Here is a 26623-nt window from a genome sequence, read left to right as displayed (position 1 = left end):
ATTTCGTCCACAGAATGAAAGCATATGTCACTGAATGCATTTCGTAAGTTGTTAAGTTATTGCGTGGACGGAATGCCTTCTGCAACACAACACAATAATTATGTGGACGAAATTGAAATAGGATGCACAGAACGATGCGTGTAGGTGCATTCCGTATTTACGTAGACAGAATTACTTTTGACCAAACATTTCGTCTATGACAGTGAATACTGCATTCAGCATTATGTCCACGAAAGGAAAAGGCCACCAGTCAATTTCGTCCACGAAATGATGTGCTCTCTTCAGTGTTTCGTGGACACAATGCAAACCAATTTGTGCATTCCGTGGACAAAAGGCGTTACGATGTAACATGGTTTCATGAATATATGTATTTCGTAACACGAAAGTCATTCTGTCCACGAAATAAGGCATGTTACATTTGGCGCCCCATAGTTTCATGGGTCTGGAGATATGCCTGGTGTGTTGAGGTGAACTAGTGATATCTGGTGGACAAAGTTTACAATTATCATTTAAAATAGTCCCACTTTTTTCCTTCTTTTTTTCTTTTTCTTTATATGAAAGCCAAGGTAACATTGTGTTTAACTGGTAAAGATATCAGTAGGGCTTATAGCATACATTTAACTTGTGTTTTTTAATTTTATTTATTTATTATTTGTTTAACCAGGGTAATCACATTGAGACAGATGTCTCTGTTCCCAGTATAAAACAGTATCAATAGCCTGTATCATCATATTCTTTTAGATATATATTTTTTATAATTTCTTTGCTCACTCAGGTTAGAGCAGAGATATTTAAGGCTTGCAAGTGTGGCTTTCCTGTGCTGTGTCTAACATGCTTATAGACAGGCAAGTGTGGCTTTCCTGTGCTGTGTCTAACATGCTTACAGACAGGCAGTTCCTGTGTCTAACAAACCCACGGATCCACTGCAGGCCAGTGTGGTGGAGGCAGGAGAAAATATTTGACTTTTTTAATGCCACCAAACTGTCCACATGATGCCTTATTACAGTTTTTCTCGATTGCTTTGACCTGCTTAAGTAAACTGGAATCAACTTGGTCTTCATGACTACTTTCTTTGCACAGCAGAAGTCATCTCTTGCTAATGTGTAGAGCCCGACCGATTTATCGGCGGGCCGATATTATCGGCCGATATTAGGCATTTTCCAGACTATCGGTATCGGCATTTATAATGGTCGATAAATTAATATTTTAAAAATAAAATAAAAACGGACGAAACACCCTTCAACCATGTCATGAGTGTTGGCGTTGTATAGTTTGTTCACCAGAGGGCACTCTACACCGTCCCTGCTGGCAACACTCGTGTATAACGCGCCACACATCCTGCAACCTGCTGATCTATGGAGTGTAATATGTGACAAAATGTTCAAACAATACTTTTCAAATTCAAACAAAAATCAATGAATCAAAATATCGAATACAAAATTAAAACAAAAAAAATAAAGTCAAAGAAAAAAATAAAAACTCGCAAACAAATTATTTGTGTAGTTGCAAAATAAATTTGTCTTTAACTGTTTGAATAACTTCTCTTTTGGTGACAACATTCGTTTGTTTGCTGGCTTTACAGTTGCGATTCTGTCTCTCGCGTTTGCGCTGCCTGTCTTTTCGTTTGCGATTCTGGCACAAAGTTCAAAGTTCACATGTGGGTTGGTTTCTCTGGGGTGCATTCCTATTGGCTGATGCGTTTTGACTGACAGCTGAACTACAACTTGCCTCGGATAATGACACAAACTGCTCTGGACTGGAGTGTCGACGGTCATAGACATATCAGAGAATGTCTAATAAGGGGAGAACTGCCACTCTCGGAAAACTTCCGGTTTCTGAACTGGTTGCAGTTCCTTCTGTGGTTCCACATGAGGGCGCTCGTCCACGAGTGCAGAATGCATGGAGGTCTATGGAGCTGTACCCCTCAAAATCCACTTTTCTCAGGATATGATTTTTTTTCAAGTAATTTGAATATTGTATTCGAAAGGGGAGGCAAAGGAAATACACTTGGTGGAGTATTATATTTTTTAAAGTCACTTAATTGTTCTAAAAAGCCTTTCAAATGTGTCAATGACGTCACTCATTAGCACAATGCTAGCGTGTTATGGGCAACAACGACCCAAACTGTAAGAAATCAAAAGGACATAAGTACTCGTTCATTCAACTTTTGACCTATAACCCATGTTGAAGTTATATAAACTACAATCAAATCTGAGATTTGTCAACGACAATCAGGTGAAAGAGACAAATTTAGCCGTCTAGCTCCATTGACTCCCATTCATTCTGCACTCATGGCGATCGCCCCCAGTGGAAATCTGGTGGAACTGCAACCAAAATTCGGTACAATGGGACTTAATACGGAGTGGCAAGGCTCTCCGTAGACGGGCTCTGGACATATACACTAGATGTCGCCTTGACTACTGCTGTTCATTGGAACGAATGCGTCAATCGAGACGCCATCTTGCTTCAGTGATCCACTTCTCTATAATGCATTAGCGTCAATCTGGGCAAAGATCTAGCGAAAATAAAATCACCATAAATCGTCAAAATCTCAAGCAATTATCTAGTTTTTTGGGTTGTTCCAACTGACAGGCATGTATTTATGGTTGAGTCTAGAGAAAACTAAGCTTAAGACGATAATAAAGATAAATTTTACCCGTCTAGCCCCATAGACTCCCATTCATTCTGCACTAGCTAGCGGCGGCCCCTAGAGGAACAATGAGTAAACTGCAACCAGGTTCGATACAATGAAAGTAAACAGGCTCTTCTAGACAGGCTCTGGTTGAGGCCACATACCCCTCGTCTCGTTTACTCATGTAAGTTGTAATCTCACCAGAAGTTGTAGATCTGTAGAACATTTACCTCTGCTACTACATAGGCTACGCCAGTCGTTACTTTTATAATCATGGGTCAGTGCCATGGGCAAACGAGATGTAGCTGAATTCATAAATGACAAAGCCATGAGAAAGGTGATTTTCTTACGTTTCAACAACAAAGAAGCCGATCTGCCATCATTGTGAGAAGTTCCCAAATTTGTCGCTAATCGCTAAAAAGGTTTTCTATCGCTGGGGGATGGCCAAACGTTGCTAAATAGGTAACGCTGACAATACAGGAGAACTAGTTTAGCGCTTCAGATCCCTGTACAAAGATGGCGGCGGTGTTGACGCATGCTGAGAAGCAGAAGGCGACATCTAGTGTATATATCTATGGTCGACGGTGAAGTGAGCGGTAGCTTCTAGCATTCTCTGGTGGTGATAGCTTGAGGAACAAGACGAACTCAAAAAAGTGTAAGTATTGGCCGTATTTGTTGTCTAGACCTTTTGCTGATTTGTTGTGTTAATGGAAAAGCCAGACTCAGCTCTGCTAGTAGCTACGTAAATTTAGCTTTTAATGCTACCTCATAAACAGACTGTATAAAACGCTTACTAGTAGCTAACTTGTTAACGTTATCCATCTAGCACTTGCTAACAAACATATTTTCACATTATTTATATCTGCGTCACTCTATTAGCCTAACTTGCATGTACGACGGAGTATTAGGACCACACACGAAGGTTTTTTTTTTTTTTTTTGCCATGATTAGAGATTAAACTCGACTGTAATCTCGACCGCTCCAAAGTTAGCACTAGCTGCCACCGAATCCGGACAGTCAGACTCTATATTAACCTTTGGATGACGACTCAACAAAATGCCTTGTGTAGTAACAGTAGGGTACTTGAGAATTGGGTTTAACAACAACTAGGTTAGTGCTATACTAACTAGTTTTGAATGTCAAGAATAACAAAGACAAAATGTTGAGATTAAATTTCGACTTCAAAGTGGACATGTAGGGTTTAATCTCGTCATGGCAAAAATATTTCTTTCATATTTGGCCCTAAAGTTAACGTCAATGACATGTACATAGTATGCTACCCTAACGCCAAGGTAATGTGTGGAATACCATCTATGATTTATCCTTTTTTTGTCCATTCAAACATGTAGATTTTTATTCACATAATTACAGTGCATGAAAATGCACTGTACTGTTATTCCAAGGCTTTTTCTTCTTATTCTTCTGATTATTCTTCTTCTTCTAACGCAGTTAATGCAGCTTCAACCGTTTAACGTAGAAACTTCATTCAAACATTGCCGCGTAGGTCTTAATTAGGACATGTGGGCTTTGTATTTTTCATCTTTGTAACTTTTATACTTTTTAAACTATTAATTAAAAACTATCAAAATTTCCCCATTGACTTAACATTAGATTATGACATCACAATACGGCCGTTAAGCAATTAGAATCCTATGGCAGGTGTTCGGGCCACCTGCATCAACTGCCATTCTCAGGCTTTAAGCATACAAACTGGCCCTATTAAGACTACACATCCTGTTCAACTGCTTCCTCTGCCAAAAACTGTTTCAAAATAAAAGTCCTCACTACAATACTTCACTGTTAAACAATTTAACCCTTTAAACTACTGAACTTTTTAACTGTTCAGCCATTGTAACTGTTACTTGTCATCAACTATGACTCCTACCCACTGTAGCTAGTTAGCTAAGTTAGCTAAGTAACTTGGTTAGCATAGCTAGCATGCTAGCATGTTAGCATGCTAGTTAGCATTTTTAGCAAAACTGCTAAAAATGATTAGCTAAGTTAGCTAAGTCACATGGTTAGCATAGTTAGCATGCTAGCATGTTAGCATGCTAGTTAGCATTTTTAGCAAAACTACTAAAAATGATTAGCTAAGTTAGCTAAGTCACATGGTTAGCATAGTTAGCATGCTAGCATGTTAGCATGCTAGTTAGCATTTTTAGCAAAACTACTAAAAATGATTAGCTAAGTTAGCTAAGTCACATGGTTAGCATAGTTAGCATGTTAGTTAGCATTTTTAGCAAAACTGCTAAAAATGATTAGCTAAGTTAGCTAAGTCACGTGGTTAGCATAGTTAGCATGCTAGCATGTTAGCATGCTAGTTAGCATTTTTTAGCAAAACTGCTAAAAATGATTAGCTAAGTTAGCTAAGTCACATGGTTAGCATAGTTAGCATGCTAACACGTTAGCATGTTAGTTAGCATTTTTAGCAAAACTGTTAAAAATGATTAGCTAAGTTAGCTAAGTAACATGGTTAACATAGTTAGCATGTTAGCATTGCTAACATGCTAGTTAGCATAACTACTAAAAATGAAAACATTAGCTAAGTTAACTAAGTTAAGTATTATCCACCTATTTAACCGTTCAATCATTCCAACTATATTAAACCTTATCTACCAAGCAAATCATTTAACCATATAAACTATCCACCTATTTAACTGTTCAGTCACTCCAACTATATTAAACCTCATCTACCTAGCAACCAATAGTTTGTTTTTACTCTGTATGATATTTTACATCATATTTTTTGCATTTTCATGCACTGTATTTCCTTCAGGAAATGCTTTTCTAGTTACTAGGTTGTTGCCTTTTCTATCCAGTAGGTGGCAGTCCAGGATAAGAAATAGCAGTTCAGGAAAATAAACAAAATAGTAGGAACAAAGAAATTAAAGCAGCATAGCCTACAAGTGCAAACGGAAATGTAATGTGTGAAGTCATTGGAATGGAAATAAATGTAACCACCTTCCACATACTTTTGAATACATTTGGTTTGAAGTGTGCAACAAATGTAGTCAGCATTATTATCATCAAGAGGTTTGATAACTCGTAGGCCTAACTTCGGATTGTTTTGCATTGAGGTGCTACTTCAAACTTGACGAACTCCTATGGTAGGCAAAGGAAATTCCTTACTGCAGAAATAGTAGATTGATGCTACTGTCAACAGGTCTGGGCGTTCTTTTTGAAACTTAGGCCTAGGCTAAACGTTTTATTCAAAGCAGTGCTTTCTCGTCTGCCTCCTTCAGTCACTGTAGCCAGACTACACTGGGGCAAACGTCACTATGAAATGTGATTAATTAGTGTTAAATTTAACGAGTTATTATTTTGACAGCCCTAATTTTTACATTATTTATTCAGTGAAATAATGCATTTCCTTGTATCCTGACCAATTGTTACTAACTAGCCTCTCTGACACCATACTCGTATACAAAAGGGATAATGTAAAGAAAGTCTGAGATTTACTGTGAACACTTCAAAATGGGGAAAAAAAGGTGTTAGACCTTTTTGGTCATACTGCTCAGGATGGTTTATCTGTTGCTATTTCTCTGTATAGATTTGTTGTGGGACTTCAGCAGGATCCAATGCTCCAATGCAGTCCCAGGTAAGCTAGTGCATAGTCTATTCAATTACAAGCAGTTCATGGCCCATCTGTGTTTTATGCATCTCAATGTCACTATACTTTGGAAGTGTCCAACTGGGCTCATCTTGTCAGTACTGCAATTCTACATGCACTGGTGTTATGATGTGATGACATGAGTTCAGTTGTATATGCAAAAAGGTCATTTTGACTGATGTTGGATGTTGTCTGTGTGTGCAGGAGCAAGTACGAGATGAAATCTTACAGAGAATTCATGCAAGATTCAGCTTAATTCTTAGAAATGAAACGTTAGATCTAGATTACCTTTTGGATGTGGCTCAGCAGGAGCTCTCCTTGGCAACAATGGCATTACGCCAATTAAATATCCCACTAGAACTCATCAACAGCCTACAGCAGCTGATTGACATCCTTAGCTTGCCAGCTAGATCTGCTCAACAAGCATCAGTTAATGTATCAGATGTTGTAACTTTGACTGTGGGAGAGCTGGGACGGCCTCGCTTAAGCATAGCTGCAGATGCTATTGAAGGCCTCCTTTCAAATGCACTACCTATAGGTCTTCTAGCAAACTTGTATGGTGTTTCAAGAAGAACAATGTACAGGCGAATGAAGGAAAATGGTCTCTCTGTTCGTGGATGTTATTCCGACATATCTGACGATGAACTTGATTGTGTTGTGAGGTCCATAAAATCAAGAATGCCGCATGCTGGGTATAGATTGGTTAAGGGTGAGCTATTAGCCAGAGGCTACCGTTTGCAGTGGCGTAGAGTTAGGAGTAGTGTACAGCGTGTGGATGGAGCTGGAGTTTTGGCCAGGATGATACAAGTTGGATTTGTAGCGCGCAGAACCTATAGCGTCCCTGCACCACTGTCTTTGGTTCATGTAGACACTAACCATAAATTAATCAGGTCAGTGTGTTGTAGGCTCGCCCTTGACTTTCTCACACACACACACAGTCACTTACTATATATGCTGTGTACAGTTTTGTCAAGTAGCAAAAATATCTGAAAATGTTGTACTTCTCAGATATAATATCGTTATATTTGGTGGAATTGATGGCTTCTCAAGGAAGGTATGTAGAAAGAACTTCACAAAATACACAAACAAACAAAGGTCACAGTGATTACATGGCATGAAATATATTTTTGTTTGTTCAATCCTGTTTCTACATAGATCTTCTATCTTGATGCTGCTGCAAACAACAAAGCCTCAACTGCTTTCTCTTTTTTCTTGGATGGTGTCCGCAAACACGGATGGCCGTCAAGGTAGGAAATACTGTCTTGGACAGTATTACTAATTAGTGCAGTGGTTCTCAAATACTTTGTTAGGGGTTTTCAAGCCCCCCTTGTCATCCATTACCCTAAAAATGTTAACACTACATGATTATTTTTACACTTATTTAACTTAATGTTTTCTACTAGTCCCCTATATCCTCCCTCACTTCTCCTCTGATTCTATAGAATGTTCTATTCTATGTACCATATCTCTATACCCCAGTGGGACCTGCCCCACACTTGGGAACCAAGCATACCTGTCAACACTGCCTTTTCCTGGGTTCTCCCGTATTTCAAGGTCATCTGCCAGCACCGTCCCGTTTTGATATTCCTTCCGGAAAACTCCCGTAATTTGCATGGCCATCAAACTTCATTTTAAAATCATTGATCCATTCTCCCAGGTTGCCAGATTGTGTATGAACTACACCCTACACAATCACTTACTTTCAATTTCACCCATTTTGTCATAGGCTAAAAAATAAGAAAGCGGGTGTCTGCTGCGCAGCCTGAGTCTCGCAAGCAAGCGAGCTTGTTGAATAGCCTACTCCAGAACTAACTGTTATTGAGTGTTGTTGATACACAATTGGCAACTTGTGTCCTCGGAACCGAATCTGACAGTAAGCAGCTTTGGAGTTTTGGAAGAAGGCTGCAGGCAGGCAGCTGGTGGATACATTCTTGCATGCATAGGCTTTCGGTAAGGTGAAAGCAACAACTGAAATACAGTGTTGAAAACGCGTGTATGAAACATGTTAAATATGCAAACACTGCTGCGCCCCCCCCCCCCCACAAAAAAAAAATATCTCCTGTTTTTGGAAAGCTAAATGTTGACAGGTATGGAATCAAGGCTCTGGAGAGCTTTTAATATTTGCGGATCTTAGGCCACACCAGAACTCATTGCATGATGACTGGTATAATTGTTTTGTAGAGTACGTGGTGACCAAGGAGTCGAAAATGTTGACATTGCCCGATGCATGTTCTCAGTGCGAGGAACTGGACGTGGGAGCTTCATTGCTGGCAAAAGCGTCCACAATCAAAGGTAAGAGTTACTGTCATCAGTCAAAGCAGTACATGTTATACGTGTCTTTCTTTTACCGTATTTGCATACTTGTGCTATGAGGGTTTACTATTGTTCTTTTCACAATATATTCTGATGCTGTAGAATAGAGAGACTCTGGCGTGATGTGTGGTCAGCTGTCACTTGCAACTACTATGAAGTGCTACATTCAATGGAAGAAGAGGGGCTGGTCGACCTATCAGATGAGATGCACCTCTTTTGTGTACATTATGTGATTCTCCCACGATTGAGATCTGATCTGAAGTGCTTCTCGAGTGGCTGGGACAAGCATCCTCTTAGAACAGAGGGAAACCTATCTCCAGACCAGCTGTGGCACATTGGGATGCTACAAACACCTGTGGTTGAACCAGATGTAGAGGTACGTTTAACTTGATTCGCAAAACACTCCATTTAATGGAACGCGCTGACTTTTGCTGTATTCTCCAGTTAGTTGATTCATACCCTTCTCATCTCCGTGCGTGTAGTTACTTGCTGTTTTTCAGCCAACAGAGCCTATTCCTGACTGCACTGGTGACCTTGAAGATGGAGTGGTGGTGACCGAGATTCCCTGCCCCCTGTCAGATACGAACTTTGCAGTTCTTGAGGAAACAATTAATCCCTTACATTCCACACTATGTCATAAGGATTTGTACATACAGACTTTTGATCTTGTACAGAGATTGAATTGAATTAAATTAAATCTGAATGTAGTTTGGAGACTGAAGTCCCTAAAAATGAGCTGTCTCCAGCTGCTATGGAAGCTGTGAGATACATAAATCCTCTTACCGTCCAAATAAAATTAAAGAGCATATATGTTAATGGTTTACTACTTTCATTGTGATGGTGATTAATGATAAAGGACTCCACTGCACTATTCATAACATTTTATGAAAACAAAAATGTTTACAGCTCATTTACTTTAAAAGTTGACACCGAAAAACAACACACACTGTATATAACACAGACAAACAGACTGACAAAGTATACTTCCACATCACCCAGAGCCATTTTTATGTTTTCATGAACAGTGAAATGGCTCACACTCTGTAGAAGGATTGCCCATGGGATAGAGCAAGTTTCATTACGTTTTTAAACTCATCAAATGTTGTCAGGTGAGCAACTGGAAATGTTATTGTGCGGCTACAGGCACTAACAGTTGGAAAACAAATTGTATGACTCTCGTCACAATCATGGTGGAATTTCACATATATGTTGAAGTCCTTCTTCTCGCTTGGCAGAAGGGGCTTATGCGCTTGTCCAGTCATCCACTGCATGATTTTGCCAACAGTCAGATGCTGTGGAACCTCATCACTCTGGCCATCTAGTTCTAAAATAAAAGTGTAGTGTTAGTTTTTCTTTTTTGTAGTTCACACTAACAGATCAGTGTACAATCAATATAGTCAGTGCAATATAATTGACTAAAGAAGGAAATTTGTACAAGAATATAATATTTTTACAAAAAGTCGCAAGTCAGTTCACTAGTCAGTTTCACACTAGTTGGCCTGTATTCACCAGAGCTCCAGCGAGGAAGTAGATTGCAAGTTCCAGAGGGGGATTTCACAAAACCTGGATAAGGTATTTTAAACTGGGATTTTTTTGGTTATCCTGAATGAATTTAGCGTTGACTTTGTTTCACAAAAGAGATGGCACATAAGTTGCCATGGGGATTTATTCTCTGCACCTAGCCCACAGCCAAGCTAAGTTAATTCTAATGGTAATTATGTTGTCTTATTGGTTTAGCTAGCTGTCATTCAAATCAGGCCTTTGTTGTAAATTTAAGAGCTTTATTCCGTTAATTTTCTGTGGCACACCTGATGATCTCTCGCAGCACACTAGTGTGCCCCGGGACAATGGTTGAAAAAAAAAAAGGCGCTACACAAACATACCACAATCCTCTGTTTCTTGTAGGAAGTCTTGAAGAAAGTTCATAATGTTGACTTCTCTACTGTATTTCAGAGAGCCCTTCACACTGAAATCAGGCTGGCTCTTTTCCAGGATAAAAGCGGCATCAACCTACAAAAACAAAGCACAGAGGATGCATATTTACAACACTATATTTCTAGCACTAAACTTTAATAGGTACGAACTAACAAGTAAGGGATGATGGACGACACGGTGGTCTGTTCACAGAAGTTAATGCACGGTCGAGGTTGTAAAACGGCCCCGACGCGAAGCGGAGGGCCGTTTAAACCTCATAAGTGCATTAAGGGCGTATCCCAAGATTCTGATGAACTTTAGCTTGGAAACATCGCTATTTTACTTAGCCTGCTGTCATCCATCTACCTAAAAGCCACCTCCGTCATATGCTACAATGTTGCCATGTTCTGAACGTCTGCATTTTACAGCTCAGATGCAACGTGACAGTTCATTTAAACTTCACGAGTTCGGCGAATTAATATACAAGTGTCATACGGCCCACAAAATGGATCTTCTTCATAGGTGTGCAAATAACATACGGTCAATGGTCGTTCTAAATTACGTAGGACAATGGGAAATTCAACAAAGCAGTGGAATAAAGACAAGTATACCCTATCATCTTCCCCTGGCACAAACAGAGGCATACAAAGGTCCGGGTGTGTCTTTAAAACCTCCAGTAGGCCATACAGCTGCAGGCCTTTTCTCATCTGGTCAAGCATGGGGAGAACTCGTATGGTTGAGTGCAGTACAACAGCCCTAAAACACAAAAGGTTTTTAAGTAATACTCCACATGCATTTTTTTTTTTAAATAAGTAGTGCACATTTGTTAGTTGGATAAACCTTTTAAAAGAAAAATTAACCAATCCTAAAAGGTGTACACTACTAGTCAAAAGTTTGGAGACACTTAAAAATGTCCATTCCACTCCGTTAAAGACAGAATACTAGCTGAGATCATTGCATTGTTTTTTAATCAAGGCAGCAGATTACATTATGTGCTTACATAACTGCAAAAGGGTTCTCAACTGTTGTAGAAAGAAATGGCTGATCTTTAATGCATTATCTACATTATCAGCAACTATGCATCCAATGTTACAAAGGCACATTCTGCTTACTTACTAGTTTTATAACCATCACTATACATCTGACTACACTACCTGATTATCAGGTCTTTTTTATCCACTGACACTTTTCCAGTGTATCCACAGCTTACAATGCCATCAATAAGCTCATAAATATTCTCCTCAGTTGCTCTGTTAATCTAAAAGCACAAACAGCATAAAGCAAAATCAATTAGATCAATAAAAAAGTAGTGACTGCCAAGTTATTCAATCCATCCCAACCCCATCTTGTTGTTATAGTAGCAGTTTAATACAATCATCCATGCAGAAAAGGCCACATTTTAACACCAGCATTTAACTGCAGTCATCCCAATATTTAAAATAAGTGTGAATAAGGTGAATCAGAGTTCATACACTTAATTTACATTACCTCAGTTATAAGCTGTGACAATTCCAAATCTGTGACATCACTGGTTGACACCTGTATGCTGTCTGAATCACCAGAGCAGAGGTATCGATAGCACCAATCACGCATACAGTTGGGGAGAGGTCCACCTTGTGCCATGCTAGCCGCCATAACTTCTCCTGCAGTCCTAATATCAAGAGAATAACAATACTGTATTTCAATCAAAGTAACTTTTCATGAATGCAATTATTTACAGTACACAAGGACTAAACTATGTACCTGAAGTAGTTGTTATCCAGGCTGTTAAGACAGTAAAGGGGATTTTTCCCCTTATTGTCAGAGCTGTCCGTGAAAAGTTTTTTTTCAATCCCTGCAACCATCTCTGAAAAACAAACAAACAAAAAACTGATTATCTGTTATTAGATTTTTTTTAATAATGTCCAAAATTGCAGTGACACGGGTTTCCCGTTTACCAACAAAACTAGATAAGTGCGCAGCCGTGAGGCAGAAGACGCTTGGTGGCCGTCCACAACGTTATAAACTTAACCTAAATAGTATGCTGCTGTAAGATACAATCGGATTTTTTTGTATACCCCTGTTGTCTCAATGATAATAACATCTCATTTTAGACTATATTTCAAAGTTTGACGTTCATTTGGATTATTAATATAACATCGTATTTTGTCATTTTTGGCGAAGACATGCATATATTATTGAACATATTTAACATTCTCTAACCATCGTGATTTCGAATTGATGCAGTTTTCAGCACAAAAACTAATTTTATTCTTTTGCTCTTTTGCATTGCTCTATGCTGTTCTATGGTGCTTTCTGCCTCTTGGTTGCGCACGCATGTTTTCGTGACGTTCCATAGAAATCCATGTATATTGTACAACTGTACCTGTTAGAAATTCTTTACTCAGGGCACCTGTGTCAATGCCGGATTCCCCCAAAAAAGTAACCTTCAGTCTGCCTTTAGGGGAAGATTTTTTTTGCCGTTGCCACTGTTGCATTCCTCTATTAAAGAGGTCACTTCTCGACACACAAAGGGGAAATGTGCTGCCTTCATCCACCTGGTAACTGATCCAGTCCAAGACATCCTCTGAACTTTTATTTAACAACATAAGTGAACAGGGAAACAAACAATTAGATAATGCTTTACTGATACCTTTGAGGAAAATCCACTAGTAAACGGACTAGGCTACTTGCGGCGTGATATTTGGAAAGATGTGAAGCATAAAACCTGTCGTCATTGTCAGCGGCCTGTTATAGCCTACATAACAATGGTCTGTGACCTCTGACCGACTCTGAAAAACTCGGATCTGTACGAATTGTGTGGGTCTCATTTTCAGATCGAAAAAACAACAACGGAATTCCGTTTAAAAACGGAACCTGATAATTACTGGGTTAACTGTTTTTTTTTTCCAGTAAGCAATACTGATTATGCAGTCTTGAGAACAGCTTAAGAGAGGAGGTCTTACCTTTGAAAAGAATGCATTGCTTCACTTGACATGTTGCAATTGCCATCATGGTCTGCAGCTCTGCAAAGACAAAAAATAATCTTTACACGGAGAGAAGCCACACGCCAGAACTTTGGTTCCGAAATCAAACATTTGTATTAAAGGCGCTCTAAACAATGCTGGGTAACATCACTTCTGTTGACGTTCAAACAAAATATAAAGCTAGCTCGCTACTTCCTCCCCTACAATTTAAAGTCTCCTAAACACGCATCTAGTCAGTGATTTGCTGGAACTGTTTGTTATGTTTTTATGGGCAAGGTTTGCCCAAATTGTTTTGTGGCTGTTTTTGGAGCCTGGATTGTCCACAGAGATTGTGTTTTTTACAGTGTATTCAGGACACAGGCAGCTAGCGGATGGTGAGGTGATGTTTGCTTTAAGTGACAAAAAATGTTTTAGCCTAAGAAACGTATGACATCGCTTAGAGCACCAATAAGTGCAATTTCATCAGAGTATGAATGTCTCGTGAAAATATTATACTTAACAATACCTTTGCTAGCTAGATGGTAGCAAGTTGGCTATACTTACACTTTTTTGAGTTCGTTGTTCTTAAGTTACCGCTCACTTCACGAGTCCACCAGAGCACTGTACTGATGCGACATCAAAACCGCCAAAACAAGAGCAGTCTCGAGGCAAGTTGTAGTTCAGCTGTCAGTCAAAACGCATCAGCCAATAGGAATGCACCCCAGAGAAACCAACCCACATGTGAACTTTGAACTTTGTGCCAGAATCGCAAACGAAAAGACAGGCAGCGCAAACGCGAGAGACAGAATCGCAACTGTAAAGCCAGCAAACAAACGAATGTTGTCACCAAAAGAGAAGTTATTCAAACAGTTAAAGACAATTTTATTTTGCAACTACACAAATAATTTGTTTGCGAGTTTTTATTTTTTTCTTTGACTTTATTTTTTTTGTTTTAATTTTGTATTCGATATTTTGATTCATTGATTTTTGTTTGAATTTGAAAAGTATTGTTTGAACATTTTGTCACATATTACACTCCATACTGATCCAGCCAGAGTCGGGCAGAGAGAACCAGTTATCCGCAAGTGAGATCATCAGTGAAGTGTGTTCATGGTGATTTGGTCACGAGACATACATTGCTTGAAATAACAATTAAAAGAACATCCCCATCAGTTCTCTTAACTCAAATAAGCATGACAAAGTTCGTGAAAACAATGTCCAGTTTTGCTTCTGTTAAATAAGCCGAGAGTGAAGAGGAATTAGCTAGTAATTACGTTACGTTGTTACAGTGTAGTTGACTGTCTGTCCTTTTAACTTTTGACAATGTGACTGAAGATGTATTTCTTTAATAGCGTGACAGTTATAGCAGTGAGACGTATCATCTCTCCCCGGCCTGTTATTTTGAAAGCGTATGTTTTACAATTTGCAGTATGACGTTATCCATTGCTAAATTAGGGCTCATCATAGACTAGCTAACCACAAAGCTAGCTATATGAATATCAGTGGAAGACCGCTAACGTTAACATTAATGAGCTTGGAAACCACAACGAACTTATTCTGCCTAAATAAAGTAATGATTTATAACTAGTATATCTGTAGTTACAGTCCCTGCATTGTAAAATGTAAGTTAGACGTGCGAGGAGTGAACATTTAGACATAGAGAAAAAGTATCAAACGTAGCTTGTGCAAAACGTAGCTTGTGCATAAAAGTTAGCTTTTCGTTTACACGTGTGTGAACTCCAATGACGCCAAGTGTGCGCTTCAGACTGTCGTTCAGCCGCAGCATTAAAGAGTTACTGGATTTAGATCACTAAATAGTAGGTTTTAGAAGGCAGGCAGCAACTGATGATTGAAAATGGTTTGATGTAGCTTGATGGAAATAATTTTAAGTGCAGGTAAAGGGATAAGGAAGCTGACATTGTAATTATAAGGTAGCTTATAAGGCAATAGGGACTAATTATTACACACACACACTCAAACATTTAAGAGTGACCTTTATCTTGTTTAATGATAATACAAATGATGATGATAGTAATAATGTCATCATTATTTTTTGTAATTATTAAGTCTTAGATCAAAGTTATATTTATGAAGCTTACTAAGTCTTTTAATACTGGTAACTTTGATTTGGTTGTTGTTATTATGTTTTTGTTCAAAAGACTAAGTTTCATATCTTAAGTTTCTATTTTTATACATTTTATTTATCAGAACTTTAATATATTTCGATGTTCCTCTGTTCCACTGTGACAATATTATTTAAAAGTTTGTTTTTGAAATGCATTATCATATTATTTTAGTCAATACTCATAAATAACTACAAATAACTAATGTTAGGGAAATCTGTTAATGTTTTGTTGCGCGTTTCTGAAAAAATATATATATATATCGGAATATCGGATTTTTAAATCAACAAATAGTTGTATCGGTATCGGCCTTCAAAATCCTTTATCGGTCGGGCTCTACTAATGTGTTCAGACATTTTCATTGGGTTCACACATTTCTCACATTCTTTTGCAAAACAGTTAACATAGGTGTCATTCAAAAGCCCTAAACTCTTGGTTTTCCCATGCTAAACAAAAGGAAAACATCTTTTCACAGGTGGTATAGATTCCTTGCATAAGTCTGAATCTCTGATACACCTGTGTGAAACTCCTTTGCACAGTTCTTCAATCAGCAATCATTCATTATACATAAGAGATGTCTGTTCTGTGTTGCTATTGCAAGTATGGATCTAATGCACATTTAGACAAAGTACTGTATTGCCTATTTGGAGGAGAAAACAGTACAAAAGGTGTTTACTGTAATATAGGTCTATTTTGATGAAAAATTACAAGTTGTAGTTCAATGAAATTTGTCTTGCCTAGGTGTTTACTGTAGGTCTTACATGTACAGTTACATATTGGGAGGAATGAATAAATTATTTTTTATTCAGTAAATTTACAATTTGTCTTTTGTCTAAATTTGTCTATATTTTACAAATTGTCTTTTCACAGTTTTTTTTCTGATACCAGAAAAATGAGAAAGAAATGGAACAGACATAGCAAAAATGCTCATTTTGAGATCTAGATTTTGCATTTTGTTGTCCAGTTTGTAATGATTGATTGATTGAAATCATGTAGTGATTTGACGACAGAATGTGTTGTTTGAAGGCAAGATTTGCTTTTGCTGCAAGTGTTTTGAGAGAGTAACAGCCTTTTGCAAGCAAAATGTGTCATTTTGGCCAGAGTGCTTTTGTTCAGACACGGGTGTTAACTGTTTTGAGAATGTGATGTCAGAGTTGACACAAGCATCCAAACGATCGAGAAAAACTGTAGTGTCCATTCACTTTCTAATACTGTATCCCTATTTATAAGTGGATTGTGTGTTTGTTGTGTATAAGGAGCAGTTTATTGTGTATACGGAGCAGTTTCGTGTCTGGCAAGCTTGTGGTTTGTGGTGTAGTTGTACAGCAGTTCGACTGGCAGTGGGAACGTCACACATCTGCTTACAGGAAATTACACACAAAAGCAGCACACGCCATGACCTGTCGGATATATCAGAATGATCATCTCATGTTACCTTTTGGATATATCAGAATGATCAGCGGTTTGTGTCTAGGTTTGCTTCTCTGCATGACAGGGCATGGTGAGAACAACCTGATTAAGAATTATATTTTGATTCAGAATAGTCCCTTTTTGATTTAGAAGAATTACATTCAGACTTAGAAGACTGCTTCCTGTTTTTAAGTGATGCCAGGGCTCTGGACTCTTTATATTGGAACTCTCTAGTGGAACTCTCTAGTGTCCAACTAAACACTGATATCAGGTGGATATATTTCCCCCCGAAGGTAAACTGATCCAGGTGGCCCCTGGCAGTGATGTGAGTAAGAGCTGTGTGGGCAGCTGGTCCGGCTGGGACAGAACCGGCACCAGCGCCACAGAGTTGACGCTGGACGACACGGCCCACTTCCTGGTGCAGAACTTTCAGCAGCGCGACAGAGGACTGTACAGGTGTGGTGTTCAGGAGATCACTCTGGAGCAGAAGCCAGGTAAAACACGACTTTAGTACTCACTTTATAATGCACCATCTCATATCAGCACTGTGTTTCAGTGGTAAACATGACTTCAGTCACTTTATAATGCACCATCTCATATCAGCACTGTGTTTCACTGGTAAAACACAACTTACTCACTTTATAATGCACCATCTCATATCAGCACTGTGTTTCACTGGTAAACATGACTTCAGTGCTCACTTTATAATGCACCATCTCATATCAGCACTGTGTTTCACTGGTAAACATGACTTCAGTACTCACTTTATAATGCACCATCTCATATCAGCACTGTGTTTCACTGGTAAACATGACTTCAGTACTCACTTTATAATGCACCATCTCATATCAGCACTGTGTTTCACTGGTAAACATGACTTCAGTCACTTTATAATGCACCATCTCATATCAGCACTGTGTTTCACTGGTAAACATGACTTCAGTCACTTTATAATGCACCATCTCATATCAGCACTGTGTTTCACTGGTAAACATGACTTCAGTCACTTTATAATGCACCATCTCATATCAGCACTGTGTTTCACTCCTTCTTTTATTTTGAAACAATGCAGCCAGGTACACACTTTATGCACATGTTTAATTGAGTGTAAAATGATCCAAATGATCTGATTAGTGATTAGGACGTGCAGAGGTGCTTGATGTGTGCATTTGTGTTTTTAACACAGCATTGTTGGATTAGAGATAGACTGATAAGAAAATCAAACTAAAGAACATGATGGATTAGGTCATTGGGCCCTAATTTATATTATTATGGGCAAAGTGCAAAGTCATACGTCCAATTAAAGCTTATTCAATAACTAGGCAAAATCACTCATATAACTCTGCCAAAGCAATTTCGTAATTTAACACCATGGGCAAGACATTGAAACAAAAACACTGATGTGTCCATTCAGTGCTCCCACATCATAGCACACGATATCTATGGTTCAGTGCTCCCACATCATAGCACACGATATCTATGGTTCAGTGCTCCCACATCATAGCACACGATATCTATGGTTCAGTGCTCCCACATCATAGCACACGATATCTATGGTTCAGTGCTCACACATCTATGGTTCAGTGCTCCCACATCATAGCATACAATATGGTTTGTGCACAAGAACTTTGTTTGTTGATAGACTTTGCACTTTGCCGCTATTTAAACTAAGGGCTGTTTACACCAACAACAATAAGTATAATGAAAAAGTATCGCTCTAGCTAATAAGAATGACAACATGCACACATAAACTATAACGTTAATGACATGAGGAACGATATTGTTGGGGATCGCTTTCAGAGCGATTTTGAAAACGATAACAGGCAATAATAAATCTTCAAATTTTAGACATCACTTTCATCAACACAAGGAGAGACTTCCTTTATCGTTGGCCAGACGCTAATGTCATTATAGTTACAGTTGCTCTTCCTGGTGTGAACGGCCCTTTAGAACCTCGTGTTCGGTTTAAATTAGAACTCATCGTGTTCCATTTAAATTAGAAATCATTGTGTTCTATTTAAATTAGAACACATCGTGTTCCAAATAAATTAGAACCCATTATGTTCCATTTCAATTAGAACCCATTGTGTTCTTTTTCTCTTAGCCTCTGCCGGTGACGCCACCCTGCTGTACAGAGCCGTGGGTCAGTCCGTCCATCTCTTCTGTAAATTCCTGGGCGCTGAGACATGCTGGGTGTTCTGGAACTGGACACCTCATCAGGCCTCAAACCGTCCAGAGGAGGTGACGCAGAACCGTGGACTGGACGGTGACTACTCCCTGCACATCTCCTCTGTAGGGTGGGGGCACTCTGGGACGCCCACTGAAACCGACATCATATGAACTTGTGGTTGTCAAAGGTGAGTCATTTATGAATGACTGCACTCTTAAAACAATTGTGTTCTATCTCAAGTGATTATCGCAAGTTGTGTCATTGTCAACACATTCGTTTTAAGAGTGTGAGCATCAGCCTTTCACCTGCTTGGATTTCCACTGTGTTTGTAAGCTGCACTGTTGTGACTATTCGTCAGCATCAGTGTCGTAGGGGGCATGGGTTTAGATGGGAGCGCATGTGTAGTATCTGTGGCATTCAGCTTGGGGCTTAGGGGAGAGCTCTCCGTCCTTTGGATGAGACGTTAAACTGAGGTCCCGACTCACTGTGGTCATCAAAGATCCCATGGCACTTATCGCAAAGAATAAGGGGTTCCCCGGTGTCCTGGCTAAATTCCCAACCTGGCCCTTTAATCATTGTGTGAGCAAGACACCTAACCCCTCACTGCTCCCCGAGCGCCGCTGTTGTTGCAGGCAGCTCACTGCGTCGGGATTAGTGTGTGCTTCACCTCACCTGTGTGTTCACGGTGTGCTGAGTGTTTTTTACTAATTCATGGATTGGGATAAATGCAGAGACTTAGAGATGGTGTGACTCCGTGCTGTTGGTGTGTGTGTGTGTCCTCAGCCACAGTGGAGCCCCAGCGTGTGTATGAGGGAGGAGACGTGACCCTGCGCTGCTCTCTCTCTCACCTGACGACACCTGGGCAGGTGTGCTGGATTCACCTGGATCCCAACCAGTGCTTTGGTCGCCGTTACCGTGGTTCGAGTCGCTGTGAGACTAACGCAGCAGCTGTCTCTCACACCGTGAGCAACGTCAGCTCAGACCAGAGCCAGTGGGCCTGTGCGGTTTTCCATGGGGGCACACTGAGAGCTCTGCTGCCTGTCCAGCTGAACGTGTCCAAACACAACGGCACACACACGCCACACACACACACGACGGCGGTGCGGAGGGCCACGACTCTGCCGGGTACACACAGCGAGAGCACCATGGTTACCAGAGACACCACGGCAACACAACACACAGAGCCATCAGCAGGTGTGGCTTCACATTATTTTTTCATCCATTCATTTCATTATTCCATCCATTCATTTATTCATACATTTTATTGTCCTTTCATTTGTTTCATTATGGTGAAGGAAGAACAGCATTTATATTTGTGTACGTCCAATGCAGATAGCCTGATACGGTATGTAGATTAGAAAAGTATAAAGTGCAGAGCAAGGTCAGTGTATGTGTGCACTGTACAGTACATGTAGAACAGTGTATGTGTGCACTGTATGGTACATGTAGAACAGTGTAGAACAGCAGAAAAAAACATACACAAAAAATTAAATTATAGAGATACTTCTTAAAAGAAAAACAGGCATCCCGTGCATAATGAAACATTAAAAAATGTCCTATATTGTTTAGCAACATACAGTACGCCACGTATATTGTGTACTGTTATATTTAATATGTTATTAATTTAATGTTGCCTTAATACATGAACACACTGCAGAGGCTTTTTCAGAGTGCGTATTCTGTATCTGCAGAACAAGACAATGGGGACTGAAGTATATAACCACATGTCCAGTTCTAAAACAAAAAAGTTTAATTTTCAAAACTCTTCATTTCCAAATGCTGATTAAATTAAATCCAATAGTCCACTCAAACGCATGGTGGACACATTGATATGGCACTAACTAACTGCAGTGTGTAACAGTACTGTATTTGTAAAAAAAAATACTGTTTTTGTTGCTCACAACAAAAATATAGCATGCATTAAAGTACAGCAGGCTTTGCATGTATTGGAAAAAAAAATGCTGCTGTCTACACTTCCTGTTTGTGTTTGGCCATAGAAATGTGCCTCCATCATAAAGGCCATTTTGGAGACAACAGTGAGTAGAGGCCATGTTGGGGTCTAATGTCTTTTGGAGACACCGGTGTGAGAGAATAACATGTGAAAACTGAGTGTAAAACTTTTCCAATCACTTGATGTTGGTTTGGAATCACAGGTTTCAGAAATTGTGTCCTACATTTCAAATTCAGTGTGTAATCAAACAGTCTTCACAGAAATAACAATAATAGCAGCAGTGACAGAAATAACAATAGAATGTGTTGTTATTATATAATAATATCAATGTTATCGCGAAATCAACATGTTACTAATGATGACAATTTAAATTACCACTATTGTTACTGCCAATACTACTGCTACTGCTCCAGTAATGTCTCCCTGCAGGAGTGGGGTTAAGCTCTGTGTCTGGTCATGACTATGTCTTCTTATTTACTGAAACTGTGTTTACTCATAGTAACTGTTACTGCCCCAGTGCTGTATCGTACGGATGATCATTACTAAGACTGATAGTGCTGTTGTGTCCCCCAGTGCTGTATCGTACGGATGATCATTACTAAGACTGATCGTGCTGTTGTGTCCCCCAGTGCTGTATCGTACGGATGATCATTACTAAGACTGATCGTGCTGTTGTGTCCCCCAGTGCTGTATCGTACGGATGATCATTACTAAGACTGATAGTGCTGTTGTGTCCCCCAGTGCTGTATCGTACGGATGATCATTACTAAGACTGATAGTGCTGTTGTGTCCCCCAGTGCTGTATCGTACGGATGATCATTACTAAGACTGATAGTGCTGTTGTGTCCCCCAGTGCTGTATCGTACGGATGATCATTACTAAGACTGATAGTGCTGTTGTGTCCCCCAGTGCTGTATCGTACAGATGATCATTACTAAGACTGATAGTGCTGTTGTGTCCCCCAGTGCTGTATCGTACGGATGATCATTACTAAGACTGATCGTGCTGTTGTGTCCCCCTGCAGGAGTGAGTGTCCCACATATCTGTGTCATGAGTGTGTTTGGCCTGGTTGTGGTCATCTTGGTGGCTCTGACCGCTCTGCTGCTGTGGAAACTAGCAGATAAAGGTACTTGTGCACTCATTTCCTGTCCCTTAAGGATTTTAAAAGCCTGACGGTAGAGAAGTGTTTCTATTCAGTAACTCGGTTCCCTTTTCGGTTTGTTTTTTTCATTAAACCTACCTGAGGCCTTCAGTTTTGTGGTTTTCAACCAAATGTTTTACTTCTTCTGAATATATTAACTTGTGTTTTATTTGTACTCTTCAGTTTGGTCATTTGGGTGGTCTACAAATGTAATTGATTGTTTATGTAACTAGTACATTTGACATTTGAAAGTGCATTTTGTGTGTGTGTTTGTGTGTGTGTGTGTGTGTGAGAGAGAGAGAGAGAGAGAGAGAGAGAGAGAGAAAGTTTGAACTTATAAGTTGATGTTGTGTTTTTCAGATGTAGAAGTGTGTGAGGATGAGGATGAGCGTAGGACATCAGATGAAGAGGCGTGTGCAGGGGGGCTCTCGCCCCACAGAGGGAGTGTGACTTACGCATCGGTGCATTTGAAGAGAAAACCCACTGAGGATCTGAGCAAAGGTTAGTTCCTCTTCTGTCGCTACACTTTCAGTTTGAATTAAATCAACAGAAAACAAACATCTCAACATTTGACACCTTCTCTTGGTCAACTGTCAGTTTCACTCATCTTCAACTATACACCTAAATGTGGTGAAGCACGCTAAACTCCCAAAACACAACGACTTCAGGTGCGAGTTAAAAGAAGTTAAAAAGACACCTATACAGTATGTCACATTTTAAACTATGAAACAGCAGTGATGATGATATACACGTCTAGAGTTTTAACTTAATATGTTAATAACACAAACAAAGTTTGAACAAATTTATTGTGAATCTATCAGCAAAGGTAAAGCACAGTTGTACTATCGTTATGGAGAGAGGTCACTTCTGTTTGTACTTCACTGTTATGCAGGACAAATTTGTTTAACAGGACAAGTTCATCAAAATGTGTGGTTCCATGAGGGGAATGATTCAAAGATGAACAAAATAATTATATGAAGGGGAAGAAGTCTATGAATTGGTTCTGTTTAATTTTGTCTTCAGATACAAACATCAGATTCAGTTGCCTATTGCTTAAGGGTTAATTCATTTGTATTTCCCAAGACATCAATCATCATCGCAGACATCAGTTCATCATCAAAGACATCGCACTTGAAGGTGTGAACAGTCATTCTCACAAGCTGTTCACAGTTGCACACACACAAACGCAAACCACATATGCATGCATGCATGCACACACAAACACACAACACACACACACACACACAAACACACACACATGCACACACACACACACACACACAAAGGCCTTTCACACTGCCAAAATCCTCGCGATTTTATATGCCAGAATCGCGGAACGCCTGTCCCTTTCACATAGACCGAGGTGGAATGGCAGGACGAAGTGTCTCGCCAAATTTACTACCAAGCACCCTAGACATTTTGCCGAGATATTGTTGTCTACATTTTAGCTTTCACAGCTTTTCATGTTTAGATACTCTGTGAGACCATTCCATATTTGCACTCGTTTGTAAATACATGTGATTCTCATAATTCATCATGTCTATAATACATCAGTAAATGTCTTCTGCACTCTTTTTCTGTTGATTTTTTTCAGTTTGCTCAGATGTTGCACCTACAGATCCTCCTGCTGTGAGTTTATCTCCAGTGTCTATGTACAGTATATCTATATCTAAGCAAAGGTAAACTGCTCTATCTAACTGCTGGTGTTTTATCTGGGTTTGTTTAGACTGCTGGTGGCACTGAAGAGGAGGGTGACCCAGTCATATACGCTGGACTGAAGATGAATTCATGCCGTTAAAACAGAGACTCGTCAAATAGTAGATAACTTTATTGTTCCTGTGCAGTTAAAACAGAGACTCGTCTAGTAGTAGATAACTTTATTGTTCCCGTGCAGTTAAAACAGAGACTCGTCTAGTAGTAGATAACTTTATTGTTCCCGTGCAGTTAAAACAGAGACTCGTCTAGTAGCAGATAACTTTATTGTTCCCGTGCAGTTAAAACAGAGACTCGTCTAGTAGCAGATAACTTTATTGTTCCCGTGCAGTTAAAACAGAGACTCGTCTAGTAGTAGATAACTTTATTGTTCCCGTGGAGCAGTTGGGTTTGCGGCACAGTCACAAGGCACTTCATGACCGGACATCAGACATACAGTATGTCACAAACAAAAAGTCCATACATCAAACAGACACTGACAAACATACCATGAAGAACGTACATCACACCCTACAATACGCCCTTGGGTATGGCCAGGCCAGCTGGACATCTAGCTTATTTTGACTGATTTAAGGCTTTTATGGCTTGACTCTCATTTAAATAAAGTTAAAATCTCATCTATTGTGAGCAGTCTGATTCAGAAGTGCATCTGAAGGTTTATGCCCTCATAGTTGTAAATCATCTGGGGTAAGCCTGCAGTTTTCAAAAAACCTGATAGAGTGTATATGCATTAATGAGAAATATTTCAAACTTTATATTTTAAGCTTTATTAAGTTTAACCTGGTTATTCTGTTTACGATGCCACTTTTTGCACAACATACCCTTGCAAATATTAAAGTATAACAGGTAACAGCCTGTAAAAAAGCAAAAAATAAATTCAAGAAATAAAGTGTGATGTCAAATAATGGCAATCTTGACTCATCACCAAAATGACTGTGACAAGAGACTTTAAAATAAAGTACTGCATTTCTGTTTACTTTATAAGGAACTGCAATGGCTTGACTGGCAAAACCTATTTAAACCTATGCAACCTAATGTAACCTTCATACCCATGTCTCAAAAGCTTAACTGAATCTGTGTGTTGGGGGGGGGGGGGGTCTTCTTCCTGTACACATGTCTGCAAGTCACGCAAGAACCAATCAGTTCCAATAATTTCCAAACATTGCATTTTATTGTAAGCCTAGCCAGGCAACTAGGCTACATGGTACAAAAACACAGGTTTGAAACATAATTTGTCTTAGTGACCTTGTTGTTTCTATGAACATGAATTGTTTATAGGCAACATCAATTTAGTCGAGGCATAAAGATCCCTGTATGTCCTCTGTATATAACTGTAAACATATTTTGGTTACACTTTACTTGACAGTGTCGACGTAAGTCATGAATGTGTCATAAACATGTCATAAACGTTTATGACATAACACTTCTGTTATTAAGTGACATTCGGTTTTTGTCATAACAAGTTAGGGTTAGGATTAGGGTTAGGTTTAGGGTTAGGCTAGGGTTTAGAATTATGGTTAGGGTTGGGGTTAGGATTAGGATTAGGTTAGGGTTAGAGGTTAGGATTAGGGTTAGGTTTCATGTGCATGACAGTGTTTATTGACAATGTTTATTTTGTATTTTTGTTTTATGCACCCTCATGTGATGTATGGGGGGGAACACAAGATAACGCTGTTATGAGATTGGTTCCGGGGAACGCACCTGGGGGGAAGATAATCAGGGGGAACGAGAGTTTGAGAGAGCAGAGTTAGGAGTGTGCTGGCCTGCTGTGTCTGCCCAGTGAATAAAGCTTTTCAAATAAAAATGGCACCTGTAACCTGTATTCCTTCAACGCCTCAACGAGACTGGATAGTTAACCAAGTAGTTACTCTACATATTAGGGTTACAGGCCTGTCAAAGGCAGAAACAAACATGTGCGTTCCTAAGGCATTTCCGGAGGCACAGAAAACAACTTTGAGCTAATGGGGACAAAAGACAAAGGTTTTACGTCACCTTTTTGTAGAACATTAGTCCAATTAATTTTCATTTCAAAGTATCTGCATTGGTTCTGAACATTTAAATCCTCTAGGCCTAGAAATAAATGGAAGGGTACAATCTATTCAGGAATATTATATATAATATGCCAATGATTGCATGGTGTTTAAGTAGGCTATAGACACACTGAGAACTGAATGTGAATAAGTGTGGCATTTTGATAACTAAATCAAGTTACTTCCTACATTTCTGTGTGTTAGGTAGAACAATGTGTCTTTTGCTGAATGTGTTTTGGGAAATTGAAAACTGAGTTCAACACTGAGAATTAGTGTTTTGCAGATTTGGTGTGGTTATGGTGTTTGAAAGACATGTTAAGAAAATTGTGTGACAAGCAACAATTTAGTTTGTAAGCAGTTGTAAGTATAGTTACGCCTTTGAACTAACTGCCTATTACCTCACTTGGCACAGCTTACTGTTTTGATGTTTGCACCTCTTTGCTGACATCTTGTGGCAAAACACCCTTAACTGCTCTTACTACCAGCCTACCCAGCAACCCAGACTCCTATCAAATACGTGCGTAAAGCTGATATTGGGCAGAGATTTTGAAAGAGGAAAATATATTACCATTAAAGGCGAAAAATGCAACTATAAAATAACCTGTCTAGTGTAGGTCTGGCTCTTGCACACAAATGCAACTGAAATATTTAATTTGTATCTGACTGAGTGC

At 39.3% G+C, this 26623-nt stretch overlaps 1 protein-coding gene and 1 long non-coding RNA gene across 2 annotated transcripts; both read left to right on the top strand.

Annotated features, from left to right (window-relative positions):
- The first annotated feature begins 6500 nt into the window (after positions 1–6500).
- Positions 6501–9186, top strand: LOC143112528 (uncharacterized). The gene is made up of 5 exons (XR_012984778.1): positions 6501–7296; positions 7398–7489; positions 8424–8534; positions 8658–8931; positions 9056–9186. It is a non-coding gene; the product is annotated as an uncharacterized LOC143112528 (long non-coding RNA).
- A 7839-nt stretch (positions 9187–17025) lies between these two features.
- LOC143112057 (uncharacterized) lies at positions 17026–25729 on the top strand. The gene is made up of 9 exons (XM_076274308.1): positions 17026–17038; positions 17241–17441; positions 19052–19188; positions 19244–19304; positions 19901–20311; positions 22093–22194; positions 22570–22710; positions 23804–23838; positions 23936–25729. The coding sequence occupies exons 1-9, from the start codon at positions 17026–17028 to the stop codon at positions 24005–24007; spliced, it is 1173 nt and encodes a 390-aa protein (XP_076130423.1). The 3' UTR covers positions 24008–25729.
- The last annotated feature ends 894 nt before the right edge of the window (positions 25730–26623 follow it).

Source organism: Alosa pseudoharengus, unplaced genomic scaffold (assembly GCF_046254945.1).
Source record: "Alosa pseudoharengus isolate Yale_2024_CS ecotype anadromous, Long Island Sound unplaced genomic scaffold, YU_APseudo_1.1 YU_APseudo_1.1_scf_8, whole genome shotgun sequence".
In the NCBI taxonomy this organism is placed as follows: domain Eukaryota; kingdom Metazoa; phylum Chordata; class Actinopteri; order Clupeiformes; family Clupeidae; genus Alosa; species Alosa pseudoharengus.
The sequence above is the reverse complement of the archived record's forward strand: the minus strand, read 5'-3'. Positions and strand labels throughout refer to the sequence as shown.

Excerpts from the sequence above, each read along its gene's own strand:
- LOC143112057 (XM_076274308.1), top strand. Across the intron at positions 17,442-19,051 it reads CACTCTGGAGCAGAAGCCAG|CCTCTGCCGGTGACGCCACC; the intron begins GTAAAACACGAC and ends TTTTTCTCTTAG. Across the intron at positions 22,711-23,803 it reads CACTGAGGATCTGAGCAAAG|TTTGCTCAGATGTTGCACCT; the intron begins GTTAGTTCCTCT and ends GATTTTTTTCAG.